Genomic DNA, 23,608 nt, shown 5'->3' with positions numbered 1-23,608 from the left:
CGGCCTGGCCAGGCCCCTGCACGTGCCGAAGGACCCGCCTCGGCTCTGGCCCCGGACTCCCCTCTTCAATCACCGGCCTCTGCGGAGAGCGGGCGCGGGCTCGCGCGTTCCAAGCGCCCCCTGCTGCCTCTCCGGAGCCTGGGAGGCGGCCCCAACCTGGACCCCGGCCGGGCTGGGCCGGCTCCTGTGGATGGGCCGGCGGGCGGAGCAGCACGGAGGGCACCGCCCTCGGCCCGCCCGCCGAGGAGGGGACGCGAGCGGGAGGCTCCGCCAGCGGCGCCCGCCCGGGGCCCGCCACACTCTGCACTCGGCCGTCCGGGCTGCGGGAACGGGACGAGTGTGGGCGCAGGCTCCGCGGGTCGGGAGTCGAGTCCGGGCCAGAGCCCGAGCCGCCGCGGGAGGCCAGAGGGCTGTGAGCGGAGATGGCGGCTGCCGCGGGAGCGGCGGGGGTGGCGGAGGAAGGGATGGAGCCGCGGGCGCTGCAGTACGAGCAGACCCTGGTAAGTGAAGCCGAGCGGAGCCCTGAGGAATGTGCTCCTGGACCGCTGGTCCTGGTTACCCGTAGAAGCGCGAGGTCCTGGGGCCCAGCCTTATCCCACTCCAGCCCTCTAAGCTGGGGAAACTGAGGCTTGAGGGCCTGAGAGGCTGAAGGGCTAAGGGGTGGAAAGCTGCATGCAGGTTTCTGGCCGAGGCTGGGGGCCTGCAGAGGACAAGGACTTCAGGTGCTAGTTCCAGATGTCCTGCCCTTTACCCACCTTCCAACATTTTCTTTGCTCCTCCCCACTACCACCTGGGTCCAAGTCTCAGCACCCCACTACCATTTTCCAGACCACTCTCATCCTTGAACTTTCTGTACACTCCTATCTCCACTATCCAAGACTCCTTCTGTCTCTGCGATGTGCATAGAAGGATGATCAGACCCAAACCCAGCCCTTGCCCTTACTCCTAGGGTCTGGCAACCCAGCATTGACAGGAACCCTTTGGTCAATTCTCTGGGAAAATGTGGCCTGCCACCTTAGGGACAGGAGTTTTATGGAGAATGGGTAAAGCAGGAATGGGTGTGGGAATTGGGACCTTTGTTCATGCTGAGTCTATATAGCCCCTACTCAGCCCAGGACCGTCCCTTAACATCATTAGAAGCAGGGGTCCTGGGGTTCTGAGCTGACTCATGGCCACCACTGTAACTCAGTGTTTGAGAAACTTATTGCTCCTGCTTGTGTCATTGGGGTGGGGGACCCAAAGTCTAGGGAAGGGAGTGGGCCCTGTAGCTCTTTTTTATCAGTGCAGGCTGGAATTTGCCCAGGAAGGAGGCAGGGAAGGAATCTCTTCAGGAGGAGGGGGCCTGGGCTATAACTGAGGCTGGGAGGTGCCCAGTTACAAGATAGTGACTGGATGAAACAGGATGACAAGGAGAGGTGGCAGGGATGGGGGTGGAGCAAGGGTAGAGGGGTAAGCCTTTACATAGGGTGGAAAGTGTCTGTCAATTTACACAGACCAAGAATGGGGCATTGGCCAAGGAAGCCAGGCACCTGGCCTCTGAAATCGTGTCTATCTTTACACCAACCACCTCTCCATCTCCTTTGCCTGGTCTCTATCTCTGGAATGAGTTCTCAGACTCAAGCTCTCTCCCCAGTACTGTCTGCTTCAGCCTCTCCCCCTTGTCCTTCCAATTCCTTTGTCTTTCTCTCACACACTCACCTCCCCCTCCTTCGCTGAGTCTGCCTCTTTATACTCTACTTTCTCTCTTTTCCCCCTCCCTTCTGCCTCTCTGGTCTCCTTTCTCTTCTCTGCCCCTTCCACCGGCCTCTCATCTCCCCCTTCCTCCTGTCTCTGGTTCCCTTTCCTCCCTCTCCTTGCTCTCTATCACTCTCTCTCTCTCTTGTGTCTCTATCTTTCCCTCCCTCTGCCCCCCCACCCCAGCCCCAACAGGAGCCCTTTGTGTCCCGAAGCTCTGCGGGTGGCAGCCGGAATCTACTCCTCCCCACCCCCCAACACACGCCCAGCTTGGCAGGTCTAGCCATGGCTCAGCCACTCTCCCATCCCATCACCCCAGTGTCCACAGTCACAGCCCAGCCATCAGCTTCTGCTGTCCCCCAGCCCGCCACTGGACTCAGGGCAGCTCCAGAGTGGCGCTGAGACCACCAAGCACTCTCCACCCACCCAGAGAGACTTTCCACTCCCAGCTGGGTAGGCAGGCTGGTGGGGGGTGGGGGTGGAGAAAGGGGACAAGGGGATTAGGGTGGGTGGGAGGGGTGCAGCTGAGTCAGTCACAGGCCAGAGGCCCAGCAGGAACGTGATAAGGATTGGGGCCCCGCCTGTTCCTAGGCCCAACGCAGCTGCCCCCAGTTCCCTGAGGCCCTTATTGTTACCCATGTGTCCTTGACCATCCCTTATTCTCTGACCTTCCCTCCTCCCACTTTCAGACTGCCTTAGGTTTTTCCATCTTTTCCTCCTCTGGAGCCTTCCCTCCCACTCCTCTTCAGTTCTCCTCCTACCCAGTACCACCCCAGGCCTGTGAGAAGAGGACCGATTATTCTGCCACCCCCAGAGCTGTGTCCCTGTACCTTGGCTGTTTCCATCACTCCAGCCAGGACAGCCCCCACAGTCTGCAGTGTGCATTGTTCCCACACCCTAAGCCGAAGTGGGGACTGTGGGTTTAAGAAGGGTATAATGTGGGAGCTGGGAGAAGGGGAGTAGAGGCCCCAGGAGCTCTCCCTTACATCCCCACTCAGCCCATGCCTGCTAACCCCCATCTCCTCTATTGCTCAGATGTATGGCCGGTATACTCAGGACCTTGGGGCCTTTGCCAAAGAGGAAGCTGCTCGGATCCGCCTGGGAGGGCCTGAGCCCTGGAGGGGTCCACCTTCCCCTCGGGCTACCCCAGAGCTCCTGGAATATGGACAGAGCCGTTGTGCCCGATGCCACAGTGAGACCTGGGTTGGGGCAGGGAACTTGGCTGTGCTGTGCTGAGGGGATCAGAAACCACTATAGCTGCCCATAGGGAGGGGGACAGAGGGAGGACCACTTCGGTGCCAGCCTCCCCTTTCTTCCCTTCCCTGCTCCCAGTCTGCACCGTACACTGCCATAAGTTCCTAGTGTCCAGGGTTGGTGAAGACTGGATCTTCCTGGTCCTGCTGGGGCTCGTCATGGCATTGGTCAGCTGGGCCATGGACTATGCCATCGCTGCCTGCCTGCAGGGTGAGGACAAGGGCTGGCGGGGGAGTGCTGGGAAGAACCCACCTGCTTCCTCCGTGCCACACTTGTCCAAGTATCTTGGCCACTGGCCACTCCCTCTGGACAGCCTTACTGCCCCGTCTTCAGGCATAATCATTGCCACTCCCATAGGCCACAACTTCTTCCTTCCCTTGTCCAACTGACCCTCTTACCTATAGTGATCTTTGTCCCAGTGAATGTCCCCAGCCTCCTCTCTACCCCTTGTGCCCGGGTTCCGTGTGGTATTCCCTGGGACAGCTTGTCACATCAGTACCTCAGTGGCCAGGCAGGGACTGGGTATGCACATCGGAGCTCCAGTAGCACATCCTCTCCCCACAGCTCAGCAGTGGATGTCCCGGGGCTTGAACACTAGCCTCTTGCTCCAGTACCTGGCCTGGGTCACCTACCCCGTCGTCCTCATCACTTTCTCAGCTGGATTCACACAGATCCTGGCTCCTCAGGCTGTCGGTACAGTAGGAGAGAAAGCGAGGGCGAGATGGGACCTCCTGAAATGGGCATATCAAGTGACTCTCCTAGGACTGTACCCTCTCCAGGGTCCGGCATCCCCGAGATGAAGACCATCTTGCGGGGAGTGGTGCTGAAGGAATACCTCACCCTCAAAACCTTTGTAGCTAAGGTCATCGGGCTGACCTGTGCCCTCGGCAGCGGGATGCCCCTTGGCAAGGAGGTGAGTGTAGATTGGGAAACAAGGGAGCCCCCCCAAAGGAGGAGGAAGCCAGACCAAGATCAGGGGGTGCCCCTTCCACACTCACCACCTGCCCGCACCCCCTAGGGCCCTTTTGTGCATATTGCAAGCATGTGTGCCGCCCTCCTCAGCAAGTTCCTCTCCCTATTTGGGGGCATCTATGAGGTAAGGGGGACCCTGGGAGGAGGCAGAGGGAAGGATGGGCTGCTGAGCCCACACTGACTCCCCTTTCTACCATTCTCACCAGAATGAATCCCGGAACACAGAGATGCTGGCTGCCGCCTGTGCTGTGGGAGTGGGCTGCTGCTTTGCAGCACCCATTGGGGGTAGGCAGTCAGGCCAGCCCAGCCCTGCCCTTGGCCTTGCCTCCTTTGCCCCTCTCATCTGCATCTGCAACCTTAGGCCAGGCCACGGCCTCAAGTGGTGCTCTCCTTGCACCGCAGGTGTGCTGTTCAGCATCGAGGTCACCTCCACCTTCTTCGCAGTGCGAAACTACTGGCGGGGCTTCTTTGCTGCCACCTTCAGTGCCTTCATCTTCCGCGTCTTGGCAGTCTGGAACCGCGATGAAGGTGAGGGGACCTGAGGCATGAGGGGAGCCCCCGAGATGGCTGGGGTTTGGAGACTCTCGTGGCTGCACCCACCTTCCTCTGCTACTCTGCTTCCCTTCAGAGACCATTACGGCTCTATTCAAAACCCGGTTCCGGCTCGACTTCCCCTTCGACCTCCAGGAGCTGCCAGCCTTTGCTGTCATTGGGTGAGGAGCTGAGGGAGTGGGGTGAGTCGGAGAGGAGGAGGTAAATGAGGGAAGACCTCCTTTCACCCAGGTGCTTCTTCCCTCTCCAGTATTGCTAGTGGCTTCGGTGGAGCGCTCTTTGTCTACCTGAACCGGAAGATTGTCCAGGTGATGCGGAAGCAGAAAACCATCAACCGTTTCCTCATGAAGAAGTGAGTTGACTCTGGCCCACTTTGGGTTGTGTGAGCAGCATGGGTGGGGCAGGTGGCCGGGGGAAGTGGTGAGACTGAAACGGCAAGTTGTGGCCCAGTCAAAAAAACAGGCATTCCATTGAGAAAATCAGCCAATGGTGTCTCCCAGGCAATTGAACACTTCGGCTTTTATTTGAATCACCTGAAATATATTTGAAGTTTTAGTCAGTGGGAAAGGGCATTTTGGATGAAAGACTAAGGCCTCCCTGAGGCCCTTGGCCTGCCTCGGAGAACAGTGCTCCCCGGATGCTGTTTGGGCCTTACCTCCTCCCCTGTGGATTTGTCTCTGAAGCACAGCTCTCTCAGTCATGACCCTGAGGACTGGGAGTGGGGAGTCCTGTGACATGACTTCTGTTAGGACTGATATCCTTCAGGGAAAGGGCCTCCAATAGAACCTGCTCCCTTGGGCACCTTTGGTCAACTTCATGAGTGACCTGAGCTTTCCTCAACACTGGCCTTCACTCTTATGTCACCACAGAGAAACAGATGGAGGCAGAAACTTCTCCACACTCATAATGAGCTCTTCAGCCAGGGTTTCTGATGGGGGAGGAGTTGCAGCTCGGCAGTTGTCCAGAGAGGGCTGGGGATGGATTTTCTGCTGCTGCTGCCCACTTAGGGAGTCAGGAGCCAGCAGAAAAGCATTTGGGCTCATTATAACCCTGGATGGCCATCACCCTCAGGGCCATCATATCATGAACAGCAAAGAGGGTCTTCTCTCAGAACTGCGTCCTTTTATGTAAGAGCCAACGCTCTCCTATGGCCTCGGCCCTGAGGTATGTGAGGGCACCCAAACCTATCACCAGTCTGTAGTAGGTGTTTGATGCTGTGAAACCTACATCTCTAGACGCCTGCTCTTCCCGGCACTGGTGACCCTGCTCATCTCTACTCTGACCTTTCCGCCTGGCTTTGGACAGTTCATGGCCGGACAGGTAACCCCAGGAAGAACAGGAATTGTGTTTTCTCTTGGCATGCGTCCCTTCTAAATCCAACAGCCCTTGCTCTCCTGTGGGCCCCTTCCCTTCATCTTGTCAGTTCCCCAGCCTGAGGAACCCTGTCCATCTATAGCTCTCACAGAAAGAGACACTGGTCACCCTGTTTGACAACCGGACATGGGTCCGCCAGGGTCTGATGGAGGAGCTAGAGCCACCCGGAACCTCACAGGCCTGGAGCCCACCACGCGCCAACGTCTTCCTCACCTTGGTCATCTTCATTCTCATGAAGGTGCGGCTGTTTACATATATATACGCAACATAGGCTTACTGTGATTATGCCGGGCACAATCTAAGAACTTTCAAAATATTAACTCCCTTTAAGCTTCACCACAATGCTATGGCAAAGGTACTATTAAGTACCCTTGTTTTAAAGATGGGAAGTTGAGGCAGAAAGTGGTTAAGTAACTGGCCCAAAGTCACACAGCTTTAGATGGCAGAGTGAAGATTTGAACCCAAGCCACCTGGTTCCGGAGTCCTTCCCTTTTTCTTTACCTCTGGGGGATTCTGAGATAGCTGGGATGTTTGTGCCTGACTAATAAGGAAGGTAGGCTTCTGGGGTGAAGCTGGGGGCTGCCTGGGGCCAGGTGGCGCCTCTCCCTGTTTGAACGACCTCCTGCCTGCAGTTCTGGATGTCTGCACTGGCCACCACCATCCCAGTGCCCTGCGGGGCCTTCATGCCTGTCTTTGTCATTGGTGAGTCTTCAGCTGCCTATTCTCCCAGCCTGCACCCTCTGGCCACCCCTGTCCATCCCCTCTCTACCTGGGAAGGGGTTTTGGTCCAGCCCCAGCCCCAGCCCCAGCCCAGCCCCAACCCCAACCCCTGCAGGGCAGTCCTCTGCACTGAATGACCCACTGGCCCCTTCCCTACCCTCTGACCCTCTCTCTTCCTAGTGTCCCTGCCCTCCCCCTCCACTACCTGTTTCTCTTCCCACCCCCCTCCCTAAAGGAGCAGCATTTGGGCGTCTGGTGGGTGAAAGCATGGCTGCTTGGTTCCCAGATGGGATTCACACAGATAGCAGCACTTACCGGATTGTGCCCGGAGGCTATGCAGTGGTGGGTGAGTGCTCCTGGTCCCAGTCTGTCTTGGAAAACTCGTCAGGGCACAGGGCCTGAGGCTTTGGTGCCCCCTGCTGGCAGAAACTAGGCTTCCTTCAGATGCAGAAACCCACTCCCCAGAATTGTACTGAGTGGCCTCAAGCGGTCCTACAGGACTGTGTCTGGGTGGGGAGGGTCGTCTGGGACCTGGGCACTCTGAGAGACTGAGTGTGGCTGTCCGCAGGGGCAGCTGCACTGGCAGGAGCAGTGACACACACAGTGTCCACGGCCGTGATTGTGTTCGAGCTCACAGGCCAGATCGCCCACATCCTGCCTGTTATGATCGCCGTCATCCTGGCCAACGCCGTTGCCCAGAGCCTACAGCCCTCACTCTATGACAGCATCATCCGAATCAAGAAACTGCCCTATCTGCCTGAGCTGGGCTGGGGCCGCCACCAGTACGAAGGACTGGGTGATGGGGGGTGGGGGGTGAGGGAGGGGCAGAAGGCATCCTAGGACCCCCTCACACCCACCTCCAAGAAGGTCCTCAGCCAGTGAGGCTGGGAGATCAGCCACCCTGCTCCCTCCTAGTCAGAGCTGACCTTGTCCACTCCCTGGGGGAGCTATGGCTGGCCCACCTGATCAGAACGAAGTCAGTGGGTACTCCTTGATGCTTAGCCCTTTTCCTCATAGGCTTTGAGGCTTTCCTTATGGCCCTGGGATGGTTGTGCTCCGGGCTACCCTCCCCATGCTGACCACAAACCAAGTGCCTTTCTCCACCCTCAGGCAGTACCGGGTGCGAGTGGAGGACATCATGGTTCGGGATGTTCCCCACGTGGCCCTCAGCTGCACCTTCCGGGACCTGCGGTTGGCACTGCACAGGACCAAGGGTCGCATGTTGGCCCTAGTAGAGTCCCCTGGTGAGACCAGGAAGGGGCCCAGGTGCTAGGGTCATCTAACAGGGTCATCTCCTAGGGTCAGGGTCATCTCCCAGGGTCGCTGCTCAAGAAATGGGCGGGGCAGGAGCTCAGGACAAGTCTCCTTGGTTTCAAAGGGAGTAAGCCAGCACTGCCAGCCAGGGTTTCCTCGAATGTGTGGCCTGTGTCCAAGGCCCCATGCTGAGTGTGAGAGAAGGCCAGAGGGTAAGAGGGCCTCATTCACGGCTCCTGAACCCTCCCACCTGCTCCATCCAGAGTCCATGATCCTCCTGGGCTCCATCGAACGCTCGCAGGTGGTGGCATTGCTGGGGGCCCAACTGAGCCCAGCCCGCCGGCGGCAGTACATGCAGGAGCGCCGCGCTGCCCAGACTGCCTCACCCTCTGATCAGGAGAATCCCCCCAGCCCTGAGACCTCTGTCCGCTTCCAGGTGAGGGGAAAAGGCCCACGGTGGAGGCACCCAGACTTCCTAAATGTCATTGTGTAGACTGATTGGGAGGGCGACATAGAGGTGGTCTGGGGCCACAGGCTCCCCAACTCCTTTCTGTCTGTGCAGGTAGACACAGAGGACTCAGGCTTCCCTGCAGTCCGGGGGGAGATGCACAAGCCCCTGAAGCCTGCTCTCAAGAGGGGCCCCAGCAACACCACAGACCTCAAGGAGAGTCCCACAGGTGAGCCCATCTCCTGCTAGCCTTCTGTCCTCCAACAGAGCCAGAGCCCAGCCCCTGAGACCCACTAGGATCCCTGCCCAGCCTTTCTACTGGAGCACATCCCAGCTAAGACGCTGTCCAGATGGGCCAGGAGTCGAACTGGGACGCCTCTCCCCTTGCCCTCGTCACCTCTCCTGGTCCTTTCTGGCAAAGATGACCTTGCCCTCGGGTCCTTGTGTTTGGGAACACAGGGAACATGGAGCAGGCAGGCATTGCCCTCAGAAGCCTCTTCTGTGGCAGCCCACCTCCCGAGGCTGCTTCAGAGGTGAGTGTTTGGAGCCTCTCCATCTGGCTCTTTCTTTCCACCTCTCTCTCTGATGCTGAGACCACCTCTCCATTAACCCTGCAGTGCCTGCCTCCTGGCCCATCTGCCCTCCTAAATACCAGCTCTGTCCCTGCAGTGTGCCCTTCCTCCTGGCCCACCACTTTCCCTCACCTCCCTCCTCCCTATAACATCAACTCCTCTTCTCTCTGGTTTGGCTCTAACAAAGTTGGAGAAGTCGGAAAAATGTGACAAGCGCAAGCTGAAGCGGGTCCGAATCTCCCTGGCGGTGAGTGCTCCCTTTCTGCCTAAAGCTCAGAAGCACTAGACAGGGAGGGCCAGGGTCTAGGCCGGGCAAGCCTCCCCTGAGCTGGGGAGATACAGCCACCTCCTCAGCTCCTAGGTGCCAACCTTCCTTCCTCTCTCCTAGAGCGACTCCGACCTGGAAGGCGAGATGACCCCTGAGGAGGTAAGGTGTGACTGGACTCTGGACTCTGTTTCTTCCTGGATGTGTTCAGTCATCACCTTGGCTACTGTCCCTGTGGGAGGGACCATGGGATAGGAAAAAGGGAAAGTCAACTTTTAGGGAGGTGAGAACAGCTATTGGCACCTTCTCCCTAACCCTCCTAGTCTTGTTCCCTCAGATTCTAGAGTGGGAGGAGCAGCAACTCGATGAACCTGTCAACTTCAGTGACTGCAAAATTGACCCTGCTCCCTTCCAGCTGGTGGAACGGACCTCTTTGCACAAGGTAGGGCCAGAGGGCCAGCGCTGCCTCTGCTCTCAAGAGCAAAGAGTAGGGATCTAGATCCTCCCACAAGTTTAGATTCAAGCCAGTGGGGAGAAAAGAGACAGCAGAGAGCTCTGTGCTAAGATGTTTTTCAAACACATTGCTTCAAACCATGGGAGGTTAGGAGCCAGGGCCCCTTAGCCTCTTCCTGCCTATGGTGGAGCCAGGCATCATTTTTCCTCTGCTCAGCCTTACCCCCAGGGAACTCTGAACCAGCAAAGACAGGGCTTGAGCTGGGTGGAAGCCAAAAGGCCTCTGACCCTCTAGGGTCAGAGCTGGGCAGGAGGCTGCCAGCACCCAACAAAGCTGATACACCCACACTGAAATAAATGGATGACAAACAAGGATAAGAAAATTTAATAAACAAGCTAACAAACATCCACGTAGGGGTGGAGACACTGTAGAGAAAAGATAAACAAAGATGAGAAGTGCCTAGTGGGGGGCTTGGAATGTCAGACCCCAGAAAGTCTGACTTAACGTAGGCCAAAGGAAAACTGGTAGGGACACAGGAAGATAGCTCAGCAGAAGGGCAAGACAGCCTGCATAAATGGGGAGAAAATTGGCGTCAAGGCAGGTTGCTGGGGCGTAAGGCTGATGCCAATGGAGGGTGGGGGCTTTCTTTGGAGGACTACCTCAGGGGCTCCCCAAGAAGGAGTGGCTGGCATCATTGGGCATCTTCAGGCCTCTAAGTGAAGGCAGGGAGTACGGGCACACCCAGCAGGCTGCTAGGGTGGAAACCTGGGGGGTTTAGCTAAATTGCTGACTGACTTAATGTGCGAGCTTCTGAGGCATGGGGTTGGGAAGGTGCAGAGGTGGGAGATACTCCCAAGGTCTGCAACTTGGGCAGCTAGCTTAGACGCAAGCTGTGCCCAAGAGCCAGCCTAGGACAGACAAGCAGAGGCTGGGGCAGGAAGGACGGGACGACAACAAAAAGCAAAAAGTAATAAAGGTACTTATAAACCTTGGGGTAAAAACCTTGGATCAAAGTGAGTGGGGAACTGCAGTGCAGTTGCAAGAAAAAAAGAAGATAGGCCTGTGAATAATACATTTGGCTTTTATTTAAAGCCTTTCTTCCTAAGACCTCTAAAGCTTTTCCATCATCTTACTTAATCTTCAAACATTGCATGATGATGATGATAATGCTGACATTTTTTTAGTGTCTGCTATGTGCCAGGCAGTGGGCTAAGTGCTTCACATGTTTAATTTAATCCTCACAACCAAACTGATGGTTATTGTGATATTCCAGTTTTTATAGATGAGGACACTGAGATTCAGAGAGGTTAAGCAGGTTTCCCAAGGTCACACAGCTAGTAGGTAGCAGAACCAGGCCTGGAATCCTAGATGGTCTGACCCAAAAGCCTGTGGATTTTTTTTTAATAGCTTTTTAAAAAATTGGGGGGTGGGGAGGAGTAATTAGGTTTATTTATTCATTTATTTTTTAATGGAAGTACTGGGGATTGAACCCAGGACCTTGTACTTGCTAACCAAACATTCTCACACTGAGCTATATCCTCCCCAACAGAAGCCTGTAGATTTAACCATTTTAATACATGGGGAAACTAAGGCAGTGAGGAGGTCACTTGCCCAAGTCAGTATAGTGGAGTCAGGCCCAGAGGCCAGATTTTCTGGCCCCTATCCCAGGAGTCTTTCAGAAGGCCACACTGTCCCTCTCTCTGTCAATTAACTGTTCCCAAGCCCAAGAAGTACGAGCCCTCCAATGGGCTCCCTGGTGTCTAATTAAATTAAAATGAAAAAAACAAAGTAGGTGTTTGTTACAAACTTAAAAATCAGAGGAAGAAAAGAAGGCTTTGAGGAACCAACTAAAAAAAGTATAAAGAACTGGAAGCGATAAGAACATAAAAGATGAGAAGTCACAATGTCCTTGCCGGCCTGAGGAGTCAGTAAGTAGTAGCCCAATTAAGTCCAAGAAAGGAACATTGAGAGGGGAGAGAGAATACACTGGAGATGTTTTAGGAGCCTGTGCAACTGAACCTCCCCGTACTAGCCTAGCCAAGCACCTCATTCTTTCAGGGCCGCCCGCAGGGCAGCAGTTGGGGTGGGGAGGGGTTGAGTGCCAGCAGGAGGCCAGTGGTTTGAACCCAGTTCTCACTCTACCACATGGTAGCTGGCTTTTTAACCTTGTCACATTTCTTAGCCTCTCTGTGCTTCACGTTCCTTATCTGTAAAATGGGATCCTTGAACCTGTATCGTTTTTCTGAGGATTAGCATTGATAACGTATGAAGCACTTTCAACAGCGCCTGGCACATAGTACGTATCCCACATATGTTAGGAATTACTACTACTACTTATACTGAGAGGCAAACAGCAGGGGACTTTAAAAGATGGTATTTTGCAGGAAGGGCTGAAGTGTGGAAGAGACGGATGTTTTCAGAAAAGGATGAGTGATTATATGAGGCTGGAAGCTGGGGTGCCTGGCAGCATCTGAGGCTGGGAAGACAGCCTGGAGTGGGCTTAGGAAGTGTCTTATGGGCCATGCTGGGGAGTCTGGGGTCTAACTCAAGTTTGGGAAAGCTCTTAGGATGGCAGAGCCAAGTTGGAGGAAAGTAGGGCAGGAAGCAGAGCCCAGTAGGAGGTTGTGGCCCCTCCTGGTGAGGATTGTGAGGGAGTTGGGGAGAATGGCCAGGATGTTCAGAAAGTAGATCAGTAAGGTTTAATGGGACAAGTGGTTTGCAAACCTAAAAGGCTTATAATCTGCCAGAAGCTCACTCTGATCAGGATTGTGAAGAACAGCAAATCCAGGGGAACTATTTAGTAGAATCCTTGGGAGAAGATGAGAGGGATTATTAAACCAGAAGAAGGCAAGGCCAAGGGATTAGTGAAACAGGAACTCTTAAAACAACAGCATGTTAACTTGTAGTACATAGGATTCCAGTCAGATATGAGGAGGAGCTCGCTAACCACATGACAGTTATGACATAGGTAGCAAAGGAGCACAGAAAAGCTTATTCTAAAACTGAACTTCAAGCTCCTTTTATAAGTACTGTCATGCCACAGATGAAGAAAGTTAAGAAAGTTCTGGAAGTCCTTTAGTAAAGGGTTTAGCAACTGTATAAGAAATCATTTCTAAAGTGCTAAGATGATTACAATGAGTTCTTAGTAACTGGTACTCAAGAAGCTGGGTTATTAATGCCCATTTTGATTCAAACATTAAGCCAAAAGGTTTACAACTAAACTCAAAACAGTGTGATAAATGATAGGCCAAAAATTCCAGGAACTGCTGAGTCAGTAGAGTGCTTTTCAAGACATCTGGCCCAAGAAAATCTACTTAGAGCACAAGGGGAACTGGCTGGTAGTTTCTGAACCCTTGGTGATTACATCTGAAAGCTTGGAGGAGGGCCCAAAGCAAGAAAAACATGGGGGGATGGGGGCAACTGTTATCCCCCTGGACTGCAAGGTATATGTCAAAAGGACCTTGAGTGCTACATAGGCCCCAGAAAAAGCAAACTGTATGAGAGATGCAGAGTGCTGCAGGCCAAGACTGGGATGTCAAAGCCAGGGTAAAGGGGTTCCAAATGGGAAACGTGTGTCAGCCACTGAGGTGGGCTAGAGGATTCAGGGCCAGTACCTCTAAGCGGTTGCGGGGTGTGTGGAACCTCCGTCCCGGGTATCTCCATGACTAATCGGACATCTGCACAGGACAACTGGGGCTGTGCTTCCTCCTTCTATAGTGTGATGACAAGTGACCTGGGCTGCAAGACCACTTCTTACCAATGACCCTGAGCGGTCACTTCAGCACTCAGCCTCATGGTGCCTCTCCCGTAGAATCGGTATCATACTTACTGCTCAGGATACTACTGAAATTAAATGCTAAAGTAAGAAAGACCTAAGACCTAACCCAGTGCCTGGCCAGTCATTAGATGCTGGATTTGAACAGTCATTCTTTCCTCTGTCCTTTCTAACGTGGGATGAGGATTGCTCCATCAACATAAGCAACATAAACATTCCCAGTATCGAGTTTCTGAGGCCTGGTTACAGAAACACTCTCATTATTCCTCTTTTTCCTCCAGTGGGCCTGGCCCCTTCCCCTCACCATCCATGGCACCCCTCCTACTCCCTACCACCACCTTCCTGGGTCCCTCTGGCCTGTAATTTAGAGCTGTCCCCTCACACATCAAGTCCAATGTGTTTTCTCTCCACCCCACAGACGCACACCATCTTCTCACTGCTGGGAGTGGACCACGCTTATGTCACCAGTATTGGCAGACTCATTGGAATCGTCACCCTAAAGGAGGTGAGATGATAGTGGCCATCAAAGCCACTTCCACATCCAAAAAGGCATGGAGGCATATGTCCTGCTCACCTGGGGAAGTGCTGGGGAGGAGTCTGAGCAGGGAGCTCCAAGTCCACACATCTGACCCTCTCATCTTTCCAGCTCCGGAAGGCTATCGAGGGTTCTGTCACAGCACAGGGTGTGAAAGTCCGGCCACCCCTTGCCAGCTTCCGTGACAGTGCCACCAGCAGCAGCGACACAGAGACCACTGAAGTGCATGCACTCTGGGGACCCCGCTCCCGCCATGGCCTCCCCCGGGAGGGCAGCCCTTCTGACAGCGACGATAAGTGCCAGTGATCCCCTGGGAGGGCAGCCCGGATCCTACACCTCTCCTGTTCCTCCTGCCTTGGGAAAGTGGGAGCACCAGCCCCGCTTCCAGACGTGGGGTGCTAGCTTCTCCTGGCTCATCCTACCTAGAATCTGACCCAGTGCCCACCTGCAGCAAGTGTCCCAAGGGCAGGAAGATCAGCACTGCCCAGCAGGATGGGGAAAGGGTCACGTGACCCCTGCTCCCCCTTTGAGGGGGAAGGGGTAGAACTAAGATGGGTTTATACTGGAACCTCCAATGACCAGATGTATATAGAGATTTACAAAGATTTTTATATTAATTTAATAAAACAAATTCTTAAATAGAACAAAATAAACACCTAATGAGCCACTTATATATAGAATGCCTGTGCCCATCAGCTCTGTTCTTACCTTGGGCCCTCTCACTTGCCAAAGCCGACAAGGCTCCAAATTCAGCAGCCACCCACACCCACCATGGCTGTAACACTCCAGAGCCCGCAGTCCATGGAATGCAGGATCTGCAGAGGCCATCACCATTTGCTCATCAATACCCTGGCTGGGGCAGAGGCCCCTAGAAAGGTAGTTTTGTCCTTTCATTCAGCCAAGAAAGGCACTACCTTCTCTCCTCCCTGAGGAGAGACACTCCTCAGGACTGTCCCTCGTTGGCACAACTCCTGCAGACAACTGCCCGGCCACTGTGTGGCCCCCTTGTGGCCCTCTCCAGAAGAACATCCAAATCTCCACTCTGGCAACCAGAGCCATCCCTTCTTCCAACACCACCACCCGAAAGAGAGCTCTGAGTGAATGGGGCAGCCTGCTGGCTGTGAGGCCCCAGGACCCTGCCCACAAGGGGCTGGGAAAGGGCCCAGACCCCATCACAGGGGCCAGGAAAAGGACCAAGAGAGTACAGGCTTTCATCATTCCAGTGCCTCCCAGAGAAGATTCCACTGAAAGAACAGACCATACCCCTCTTTAGGAAAAAGAAGATTTAGAGACGATGGAGAGGTGAAGCACAGCACGAGCCCAGGTGGGCAAGGGGCCCTCGAGGGGCGGCTTAATCTGTCCGCTCCTGGAGGGTCAGAGCCGGCCCCCCTAGAGGGGATGATTCTGTCAAGCACTGCACATGGACTCGGAGGTGAGGAGAGAAGCAGAGAAGAGAGGCAGGGGGACGGGGCAGGGGAGGCCAGGCTCCCTCCCGCTCTACCCCACAAAGCCCAGTCACAACCGCCCCCTTAGGGGTTCACATCATTTGAGGAGAAAATGTGTACGTGGTGTTTTTGATTTAAGAACATGAACATCACTGTCTGCCACAGCTGTAGCCATGCCCCAGGGGCCCCGGGCAACCCCCGGCAAACCCCAGGAGTGGGGGCAGGACATGCGCCCCCAGCCTGGCCCCTGCCTCCTCTGGAACACTTTCATGCAAAACACACAACGGAGTGAGTGCTCCCAGGAGCCCTCCAGGCTTTGAAGCTCTGCTGGAAGCCTCACCCGAGCTGGGGCACGGAGGCTCTGTCCCCAGCAGCAGCCAGGGGACACATGCCACCACTGGGCATGATTTGGGTCACTGTTCCTCTGGCTCCACCTCTTCCTCGTCTAAGGATACCACCCCAGAAGAAGCTACATCAGAGGCTTGCTGCTGCCATTCCCAGCTGCCTGCTGGTGGCGGGCAGAGCGGCTGGCAGTCCTTGCAGGAGGCTGGCTCCTCCTCGGTGGCAGGGGAAAGGCAGGACTCTGTGAGGGGCGAGCTGTAGAGAGAGTCCTGGGCCTCCAATGGGCCCAGGCTGCGGAAGGCACTTTCCCGGCTGGGGGGCAGTTTGGCGAGGAGCAGCTCGTCGCCCAGCAGCTGGGAAGCCAGGCGGGCCGGGGAGCCCAGCAACCCGTCCTCCAGGCTGCACAGACTAGAGCACAGGGTCTCTGGGGACACGGTCTGCGAGCAGTCGCTCTCAGGCTCCACAGAGCCCTGGCGCAGAGGCCGGGAGAATCGGTGGCCGGTGAAGAGGTCCTGGAGGTGAGGCCCCAGGGGCAGCTGCCCAGCCATATCTGCAGAGGGAGAGGAAGGAGACAGACCTGCTAGCCCCATGTCAACTGGCCAGCCCGAAGGCCACGTCCCCCAGACTCCACCCTCATGGGAGCTAGATAACTTGGAGCAAGTCACTTAACCTCTTGGTGCCTTAGATTCCTTAATGGTGAATTGAGAGTTCTAACCTTATGGGGCTGTTGAGAGAGTAACAGAGTGGTACACAGTAAGAAAGCAATGAATACAGGGATACCATACATGGTTGTGCAGGTTGCTCACTGCACAAGGGGAACCTGTCCAAGACAGTGAGTGAAGGCTGAGATTCAGCCCTCACTCTCTTCACCAAGTAGCATGCCCTGGCATGGGGCTGTGCCTGCCCAAAAAAGGGGTGCCTTTTTCTAATTTGCACAAAGGTTCCACGTGGGCTAGTAGTGGCCTTGGATAAATATTAGTTATTATCATTATCCTGGGGGTCAAAGCAAGCCTGGAACTCAAACAAAAACACTTGTGGTTCATGGCTCCATCTTGGCCTCAAGCATCCAAATCAGTCCCCTCTAGACCACAGCAGCAGTCACCAGTCTGTTCTAATGTATTGCCCACCCTGGAGAACTTGTTAATTAGCTTGAGGGGTGGGGGTGGGTGGAGGCAATCTTCAAAGGCAAAGAGGTCACGGGGGATGGTGGCCTGTGAGGCTTGAGCCCAGAAGCTATAGAGAAAGTCAGCCATGTGGTTGAGAGAATGGAAGATGAAAGGATGGCCTTTGCACAGCTGCATGGACCCCGCAGGGTCCCCTCTGCAAGCACTGGCCTTGGGAAAGGCCCACAGGCAGGTCTCGGCTGGAAGGCAAGGATGCTGAGCTGGAGCCAGCAGGCCTGTGGGCGGTCCAGGCCCAGCAAGCCTTCCTGTTTGTCTGGGGCCCCAGCCCCAGGAGGAGCTGTGCTGCCACAGCCAGCCAGGAGGCTGCCTTAAGAGAGAAAGGCAAGGCACTGCAGACCCTCCCAGAGATCAGCTGCACAGAAGATGTCAGTGAGGTCTCTGGGCCTTTTTTTTCTCTTAAGGACTGCAAGGTTCAACTTCCCAGACCGGCAGAGGAGGCTTAGCACCTATGGAAAAGGAACCACTCCATTTCCAATTGCTGACTGCCCACCCACAAGCGTGGACAGCCTCCTTCCTCTGGAATGTCGAGAGGTACCTGGATGGAGTCTGTCCCTCCCCTTCCTCCTTCCACAGGCTGAGGACATTCTGGAACTCCCCTTCCAAAACAAAGGCTGAGCTCTGAATCACAAAGCTTATCAGGCAATTCCACCCCAGCTGGCAGCACTCACATGGGATGTCCCCTCACCTGAGTCAGTTCCCCCAGCAAAGTCCTCATCATAGGATTCATCCGTGGAGTCCTCACCATCCACTGAAGACCATGCCCGAAGCTTGGCTTCTGCAATGGCAAATTGCTCAGCCACTCCTGTCAGGAAGAACACAGAATTCATTTAGCAGAGAAAAGCTGAGGCTTGGGCACACGAGAGGGGAGCCACTGGAGTGTGGAAAGACTCCAACCCCCACATCAGGCCCAAGGAGATGAGAGCGAGCATCCCTATGACAAACGTGTGGCTGACCCCCTTGCTGTACCCACCTGCTGCAAAGCGAGCCTCTTGTTCACCCTCGCTGAGGTCTGAATAGGAGGAAAAGGCTGATTCCAGGGCAGCAGGCGAGTCACTTGGCTTGCTCCAGCCCTTCCACTCAATGAGGTGAGCCACTCGGCCCTGGGCCATGGCGGTGGGCTTGGTCACGTGGTCCTTCACCACCTGGGAAATACCTGGAGATGGGGCAGAGTGAGAAAACCTGGTAAGGGCACAGGCCAGGGAGCATCTGGGAGGGAAGTGGAAGGGTGGTGGTAATTAGGGTCCACATATGCCTCTGGGTGGGCAGAGAGGGCTGGCATTCAGCTGAGAAAGGGAGGAAAAGGAAGATCCCAGCAAGAGCTCACAGGATACAGTCCCCAAGGGCATGGGCAAAAGGGAGAAGAAAGGACCAAACGGTCAAAAGCATGGGAGAAGATGCATACCATGCAGGGAGGATCTGGCCAGTGCAGCAATCTCCTGGATAGTTAGGGCTCTCCGGGACTTGGGCAGCATCGCGACTGTGTCTCCAACATTCACCTTGGGTGATAGCATTAGAGGGTGAGTGCCCCTCTGACAGCAGCGACTCCCATACGTCTATACTCTACCCAAGGCGTCAAGGGGATATGGAAGCTGGGAAGAGATGTCAGGGTATTTCAAATGTCCCAGTGGCTGCTGGGATATGTAAGAGACTAAGAAGCCAGGATGAGCAAACTGTCCTCCTGGGGAGCAATGGAGACTCGGGCAGGCCCAAAGGAGCAGAACAGCAGCTAATTCTCCACCTTCCCTGCCTACAGAGGGGAAGGAAGCAGGTTGGCAAGTAAATGGAGTGGGAAGATAGAAGAGGAAGGGACAGGGTATGCCATCAGGTTCCTCCGGGTCCTTTCCCCCTTGCCCCTCTCCTCCTCTCAGTTTTCAGACCCACATTCTAGCTGTTTCTGGAGCCTACAGGGCCACAAACTCAGCATGACCAAAACCAAACCCAATACTTTGTTCCCATTTCCAGCCCTGCTTCCGGACTTCCTTACTTTGCATCACCCCACCATTCTCCCCTGCAGCCTGGCTCCAAGCCTCAGCATCACCATCAGCTCTCCCGTAAGCCTTGCTGACCCATATCTGTTGTTAAAACCTAATGATTCCATCTCCAAACTTCCTCTTACACAACCCTCATCCTTTCTACTCCCGCTGCCACTGCTCCTCCTTAAGGGTGAGCCCTCAGTGCCCTTTGCCCCGATTAGTACAAGTGGTGGTCCCCCTAAGTTCTAACTCCATGCTATTTTCTCAGCCCAGAATGTTGTGTAAATGTACCCCCGCCACATCTCCCATGACTGTCTGGCTCTTTGTTTCTCATCTTTTGGGTCTTGGCTGAACCACTCCCTCAGAGAGCCTTCCTGGCCACCATACCAGTTGTCCATCCTCCCTCTGTAGTCTGTAACAAGTCAGCATCCTCCATCAACATAACCCCGTGTGTATCATCATGGTCTATTTCGTATGTTTCCTTATTACTTGTTGGTCTTAGCTCTTGTAGCTTGTAACTCTTTGAGAAATTCAGTGTCTCTCAGTCACTGCTGCACCCTTGAGTTTAGCACAGTGCCTGGTACAGAGTAATCTCTCAAAACACATAAGCTGAATGAATGAGGCAAAATACAAATGTGAACAAATTATCTTCCTGGAGTGCAACTGGTCACAACATGTCCCTATTTAAAATCTTTTCTGGGCTCCTCCAACGCCCAATGAAGTGTAAGCTTCACAGTCAGGCACTGAAGGAACTCTGTGAGGCCCTAGCCTCCTTCCAGGCCTGCTTGGAATCCACCCCTGATCTCCTCTGCCCAGGAAAAGCCCACTTCTCCACCTTCCCGGTAAGGAAGCAGCCCTCCTGCCTCCAGGCAAAGGAAAGCAACTTTCCCCTGGGCCAAGAATGCTATCCTTGCCTGACAAAATGTTCTCTTATCATTTAAGGCCTGACTCTCAAGTGCCACCTCCTATTATGTTTCAGTTCACAGTTTGTCTTCTTCAACGCCCCCACCCCCATCACAGCATTGCCTTTGCATCTTTCTTGAGGGATCTTGGGATGGTAAGGCCTAAATCTGATTCACCTGGGTTCCTTCCTCCACCCTGCACCTGATTCAGTGCCCCTTGGCAGCCCCGGCAAACGCCTCCCTCAATGAATGAATGAAATCAGAGGCACATGCCCCCTCCCCAGCATTTCCTAGCTCTCCTCCATTACGTTCCACCCCTCAGAAAGGGACTCCGCCTACCCCTTGACCTCAAGCCCACCCTCTGTCCCTCCCCTTCAGTACCTGGCTGACAGGGCCCCCAGGGTGGCTCCGGCAGCTTCTGGCCAGCCCTGGGGGGAGGAGCACCTGCTGGGTGTTTCCTGGCTCGCTCTCCCTCCCTCCCATCACTCCCCCCAGCCACCGCCATCCGTGTCAGCGCTCCGCGCAGCTGCGGCCCAGGCCCAGAGAAAAGGTGTATGTCACCCTGGCAACCCATCACCATGCAACAGGGTCTCCCGGGATACGGCCCGGCCCGGGATGCGCTGACGTCAGGGCCCAAGGCGCAAGCAAGCCCGCCCGCTGGCACCGCGCCGAGCAGAGCAGACCGGCGCGGGGGCGGTCTTGCAGCCCTGCCGGCCGGATAGCGCCTCCGCTCGCAGGAAAAGAGAGCCAGAAGCAGGCTGGCGAGGCGGGGGTGGAGTACACAGAATCTCTTGGTGTGGATGCGGATGGTGGGGGGCGCCCCCTTCCCTCTACCAACACGAAGGGCCCAGCACCTCTGGCAAGTCCTGGCTGTCCACGGAGGAAGGGCGGGAGGACCGGCTCCAGCCTCGGAGGGTCCGAGCAGATCCCAGGGAAGATAGAGAGAGGCCCCGAGGAAGTTCGATCCACTCCACAGCCCACGAGGGGTCCGAGGCCACTGAGGAGTGGGGGAAAGGCTGTTCAGTTTGGCTCCCATTTCTGCCAAGATTCCCCCACCTCTTAGACTATAAGCAACCACCTGGTGCTCTCCACAAGTCTGAAAGCCCCTGTCCCACAGCCCTGACCTTCAGACCCCTGGGGCCATTTTGTGGCAGACATTGGCCACTGTCCTCCTCAAGATATATTCTGCCACCAAAACCCAAAGTATGAAACCTAAACTTTGAAAAATTCTGAATCTTCTCGGGTTTCTCAGCCTACCCATTCCTCTTGGAGCACACCACATTCTTCCACCACCATCACCACCCTCTCCCCACCACCACCTTAGACCTTTTGCAGGCTTGCTGCCTTCCTTCTCTTGGTTCTTTCCTCTTGCCAGCCTCAGCTTGTATGCAGTTCTTTACTCTTTTCTGACAAATCTGTGATTTTTTCCACCTTTCACCCCAGTCCCCTAAAGCTTTCTTCTGATGCCTTGTCTGGTCCTATTTCAGCCTGGTTCTCAGTATCTAAGCCAGAGTAATTTTCCTCTTGCCACCAGAGCACCCTACCCCTCAGCTTCCCATCACCTCCCAAATCACATCTATGTCCCTGATCTCACCTCTGCGACTTGTCTGACAAGTCCATCGTCCTCCAGGCCCTTCACGCTGCCACAGAAACATTTTGCCCAGCACAGAAATCATAGGCATGCTGGCTGTGTTGATGCAGAGAACTAAAAGCCCAGAACCGCTCCAGGCTCAGCTCCCAGTTCTATTCCTATTTTGGCTCCGGATGTGGAGTCAGTCCCCTCCCCACTTGGAACCTGTGCCTAGTCACATAAGGAGAACACTTCTGCCTCATGGCTTTGAGGAGGTGGGAGCTGAGGCCCATCCCTTAGACAGTGCCAAGAGGCAATGTACATCACAACTGACCTTTAGCTGGAGCAGCCGTCTCTGTCCCTGAGCCTCAGCCAGCTGGTGGTCCCCAGAAATGCTACCAACCAAAAGGAAGACACAAGGTTACAGGCCATTCCTGGCCCCCAGCTGGTACCTAATCAGGGCTCTTGAGATGAGTCATTAGGTCAGCCAAGACTTCCTGAATTCCAAGCTTTAGCAGGGCCAGAGGGATCAGAGCAGCCTGCTGCTTCTCAGCTTTGAAAAATCATGAGATTAATTTAAGACTACAAATCCCAGAATTCCTCATGGGAGCCTAAGTAAAGCACAAATCTCAGCTAGTCTTAGCTCAAAAGAACCTCAAGTACCAACTACACTAATGCCTGTGTGACTGACCGCCTGCCCTGAAGACCCAGAACCCATTCCAAACCCAGCCCTCAACGTCACAAGTTCCCACTGGACTTAGGCTTGGAGAAATCCATGACAGTGGAGTAAAGTAGGCTGACCCACCTCAGACATCTAAGGCAAGGCCCCAGTGTGCACCACCATCCATGGGAACTAAGGCGCAACTAAGGGTCAGCAATTGTGGGAAGGATGTCCTGAGGGCCTCCCTTTGGGCTCCTGTTTCCCTCCACAGGGTAGGGTGATTTTTGTTTTTGTTAGTAGTAGGAGAAGGTAACTAAAACAGTTGTACAAGGTGAGAAGTGACCAAGTGCTCACAGGTGCCCCAAATGGGGCTGCGGGTTCCCTTCATCAACCAGGAGACTCTAAAGGGGATGGTAAATTTAGTCAAAAATTCTGTAGTAGTAGGGTGCTTGGCCAGCGTTCGCAGGCTACCTCCTGAAGAGGGTTGGGACACAGCTAGGAGAAGCAAGTTACCAGCACAGGGCCACTCCCAGGACAGTGAGAGGAGAGGTGTAAGCTGAAGGGGGTGATTGTGAGTGGGGCAGTCGCCACGGGCTGAAGAGGGTTGCCCACCCCTCCCTAGGCTGTGCGCCTCCTGCCACCCTCAGCGGTGGGAATGCAGGCAGAAAGACCACGAGTCCACCCTGCAAAGCCCAGAGGCAGGCAGGCAGGCAGGCAAGCAGGCCTTGGGAGCGAGCCCGAGTCGGTTTAGCCCCCTCCCCGCTCAGGCCTGCTCCTTTCTCTTGCCGGGCCCGCCTCCCCAGTGCAGGCTCCTCCCTCCTCCAACACCGGCCCCCTCCTCAAGGCCCCCACCCCCCCGCGGGGCGCGCACAGAGCAGCCGCAGCCAGACTCCCCAGCCAGGGCCCGGCCTCCGCCTCTTACCCTGACCTGACGGGCTCCGAGAGCCGATACAGCCCATGGCCGGGCACCCAGGCACGCTAGCCTGCGCTCGGGGCCTGGGCCATCGCCTTGCAGAGGGTAGGGCCGCGGCCGCCACCGGGGAGGGGGTGGGAGCCGCGCATCCACCACCGCTCCCGGGAGAGGGAACCGGGCCGGTGACGTAAGCGTGGGGGTGTGGCCACTCGCGTCACCACCCAAAGAAGGGTGGGGCGAAGCCGACGTCACTGCCACGCAGGGGCAGCCTGGAGCCGAGTCCAAGGAAAATGCTCGTCCTCTGCTCCCAAAGCTGACAGCGGAGCGACCCAAAGAGACGGGGGTACCAATGGGACAAGGCAAGGACTAAGACTCACTGGGTCTCGGGGTGTGGGGATGCACGTAAGACCTCGGTGCATCTGGCCCCCTTATTTCAGATGAGAGATATCGAAGCCATAGAAGGCTTCAGCTATGAACAGCCTGAAATCCAGGGCCTTCACACGCAGGCGTCTGCGTCACATTCCGGTAGAAGACAGACCAGCAAGTGTGTTCCATGAAGCCCCCCCCAAGTTATGTCTCCAATCTCCCCTCCTTATTATCAACAGGGAACCCCACCATGTCCACCTTGAGGGCCCAACCCCCTAGGAAAGCGACTCCCCAGCCCCGCAATCATGGACAGGGAAGAGGCAAGAGGGGTGCCAAGTTACCA

The 23,608-nt window shown here is 55.3% G+C and overlaps 2 protein-coding genes across 10 annotated transcripts; one reads left to right on the top strand and one right to left on the bottom strand.

Moving 5' to 3' along the window:
* Positions 1 to 222: 222 nt before the first annotated feature.
* Positions 223 to 14,589, top strand: CLCN2 (chloride voltage-gated channel 2). 4 transcript variants are annotated; one of them, XM_072962151.1, is made up of 24 exons: positions 223 to 500; positions 2,770 to 2,926; positions 3,067 to 3,198; positions 3,553 to 3,681; positions 3,768 to 3,901; positions 4,007 to 4,084; positions 4,167 to 4,245; positions 4,363 to 4,488; positions 4,589 to 4,673; positions 4,763 to 4,864; positions 5,748 to 5,832; positions 5,969 to 6,124; positions 6,519 to 6,588; positions 6,842 to 6,952; positions 7,175 to 7,388; positions 7,717 to 7,850; positions 8,124 to 8,296; positions 8,423 to 8,537; positions 8,768 to 8,841; positions 9,068 to 9,127; positions 9,269 to 9,307; positions 9,483 to 9,587; positions 13,793 to 13,879; positions 14,021 to 14,589. In XM_072962151.1, the coding sequence occupies exons 1-24, from the start codon at positions 423 to 425 to the stop codon at positions 14,213 to 14,215; spliced, it is 2,718 nt and encodes a 905-aa protein (XP_072818252.1). In that variant the 5' UTR covers positions 223 to 422; the 3' UTR covers positions 14,216 to 14,589. The 4 variants fall into 4 exon arrangements, with proteins under 4 accessions (XP_072818252.1, XP_072818254.1, XP_072818253.1 ...); XM_072962153.1 differs by lacking the exon at positions 3,067 to 3,198; XM_072962152.1 differs by lacking the exon at positions 9,068 to 9,127.
* Positions 14,501 to 23,583, bottom strand: FAM131A (family with sequence similarity 131 member A). 6 transcript variants are annotated; one of them, XM_031682332.2, is made up of 7 exons: positions 22,909 to 23,583; positions 21,660 to 21,720; positions 20,610 to 20,752; positions 18,283 to 18,376; positions 17,851 to 18,033; positions 17,566 to 17,682; positions 14,501 to 16,246 (listed from the first exon to the last, which is right to left on the bottom strand). In XM_031682332.2, the coding sequence occupies exons 4-7, from the start codon at positions 18,350 to 18,352 to the stop codon at positions 15,768 to 15,770; spliced, it is 849 nt and encodes a 282-aa protein (XP_031538192.1). In that variant the 5' UTR covers positions 18,353 to 18,376; positions 20,610 to 20,752; positions 21,660 to 21,720; positions 22,909 to 23,583; the 3' UTR covers positions 14,501 to 15,767. The 6 variants fall into 6 exon arrangements, with proteins under 6 accessions (XP_031538192.1, XP_072818256.1, XP_015092140.1 ...); XM_072962155.1 differs by lacking the exons at positions 21,660 to 21,720; positions 22,909 to 23,583 and adding exons at positions 20,137 to 20,183; positions 21,350 to 21,458; XM_015236654.3 differs by lacking the exon at positions 21,660 to 21,720.
* Between the last annotated feature and the right edge of the window lie 25 nt (positions 23,584 to 23,608).

Source organism: Vicugna pacos, chromosome 1, assembly GCF_048564905.1.
Source record: "Vicugna pacos chromosome 1, VicPac4, whole genome shotgun sequence".
NCBI classification, from domain to species: Eukaryota; Metazoa; Chordata; class Mammalia; order Artiodactyla; family Camelidae; genus Vicugna; species Vicugna pacos.
The sequence above is the reverse complement of the archived record's forward strand: the minus strand, read 5'-3'. Positions and strand labels throughout refer to the sequence as shown.

Coding starts and splice junctions, on each gene's coding strand:
- CLCN2 (XM_072962151.1), top strand. CDS start 423: ATGGCGGCTGCCGCGGGAGCGGCGGGGGTGGCGGAGGAAGGGATGGAG. Junction 7,851..8,123: donor GGCCCTAGTAGAGTCCCCTG/GTGAGACCAGGA, acceptor TGCTCCATCCAG/AGTCCATGATCCTCCTGGGC. Junction 8,842..9,067: donor CTCCCGAGGCTGCTTCAGAG/GTGAGTGTTTGG, acceptor GCTCTAACAAAG/TTGGAGAAGTCGGAAAAATG.
- FAM131A (XM_006201030.4), bottom strand. CDS start 21,437: ATGCCTATGATTTCTGTGCTGGGCAAAATGTTTCTGTGGCAGCGTGAA. Junction 18,377..20,609: donor ACAGCCAGGACTTGCCAGAG/GTGCTGGGCCCT, acceptor CTATCACCCAAG/GTGAATGTTGGAGACACAGT. Junction 17,683..17,850: donor AGAGGCTCGCTTTGCAGCAG/GTGGGTACAGCA, acceptor TCTTCCTGACAG/GAGTGGCTGAGCAATTTGCC.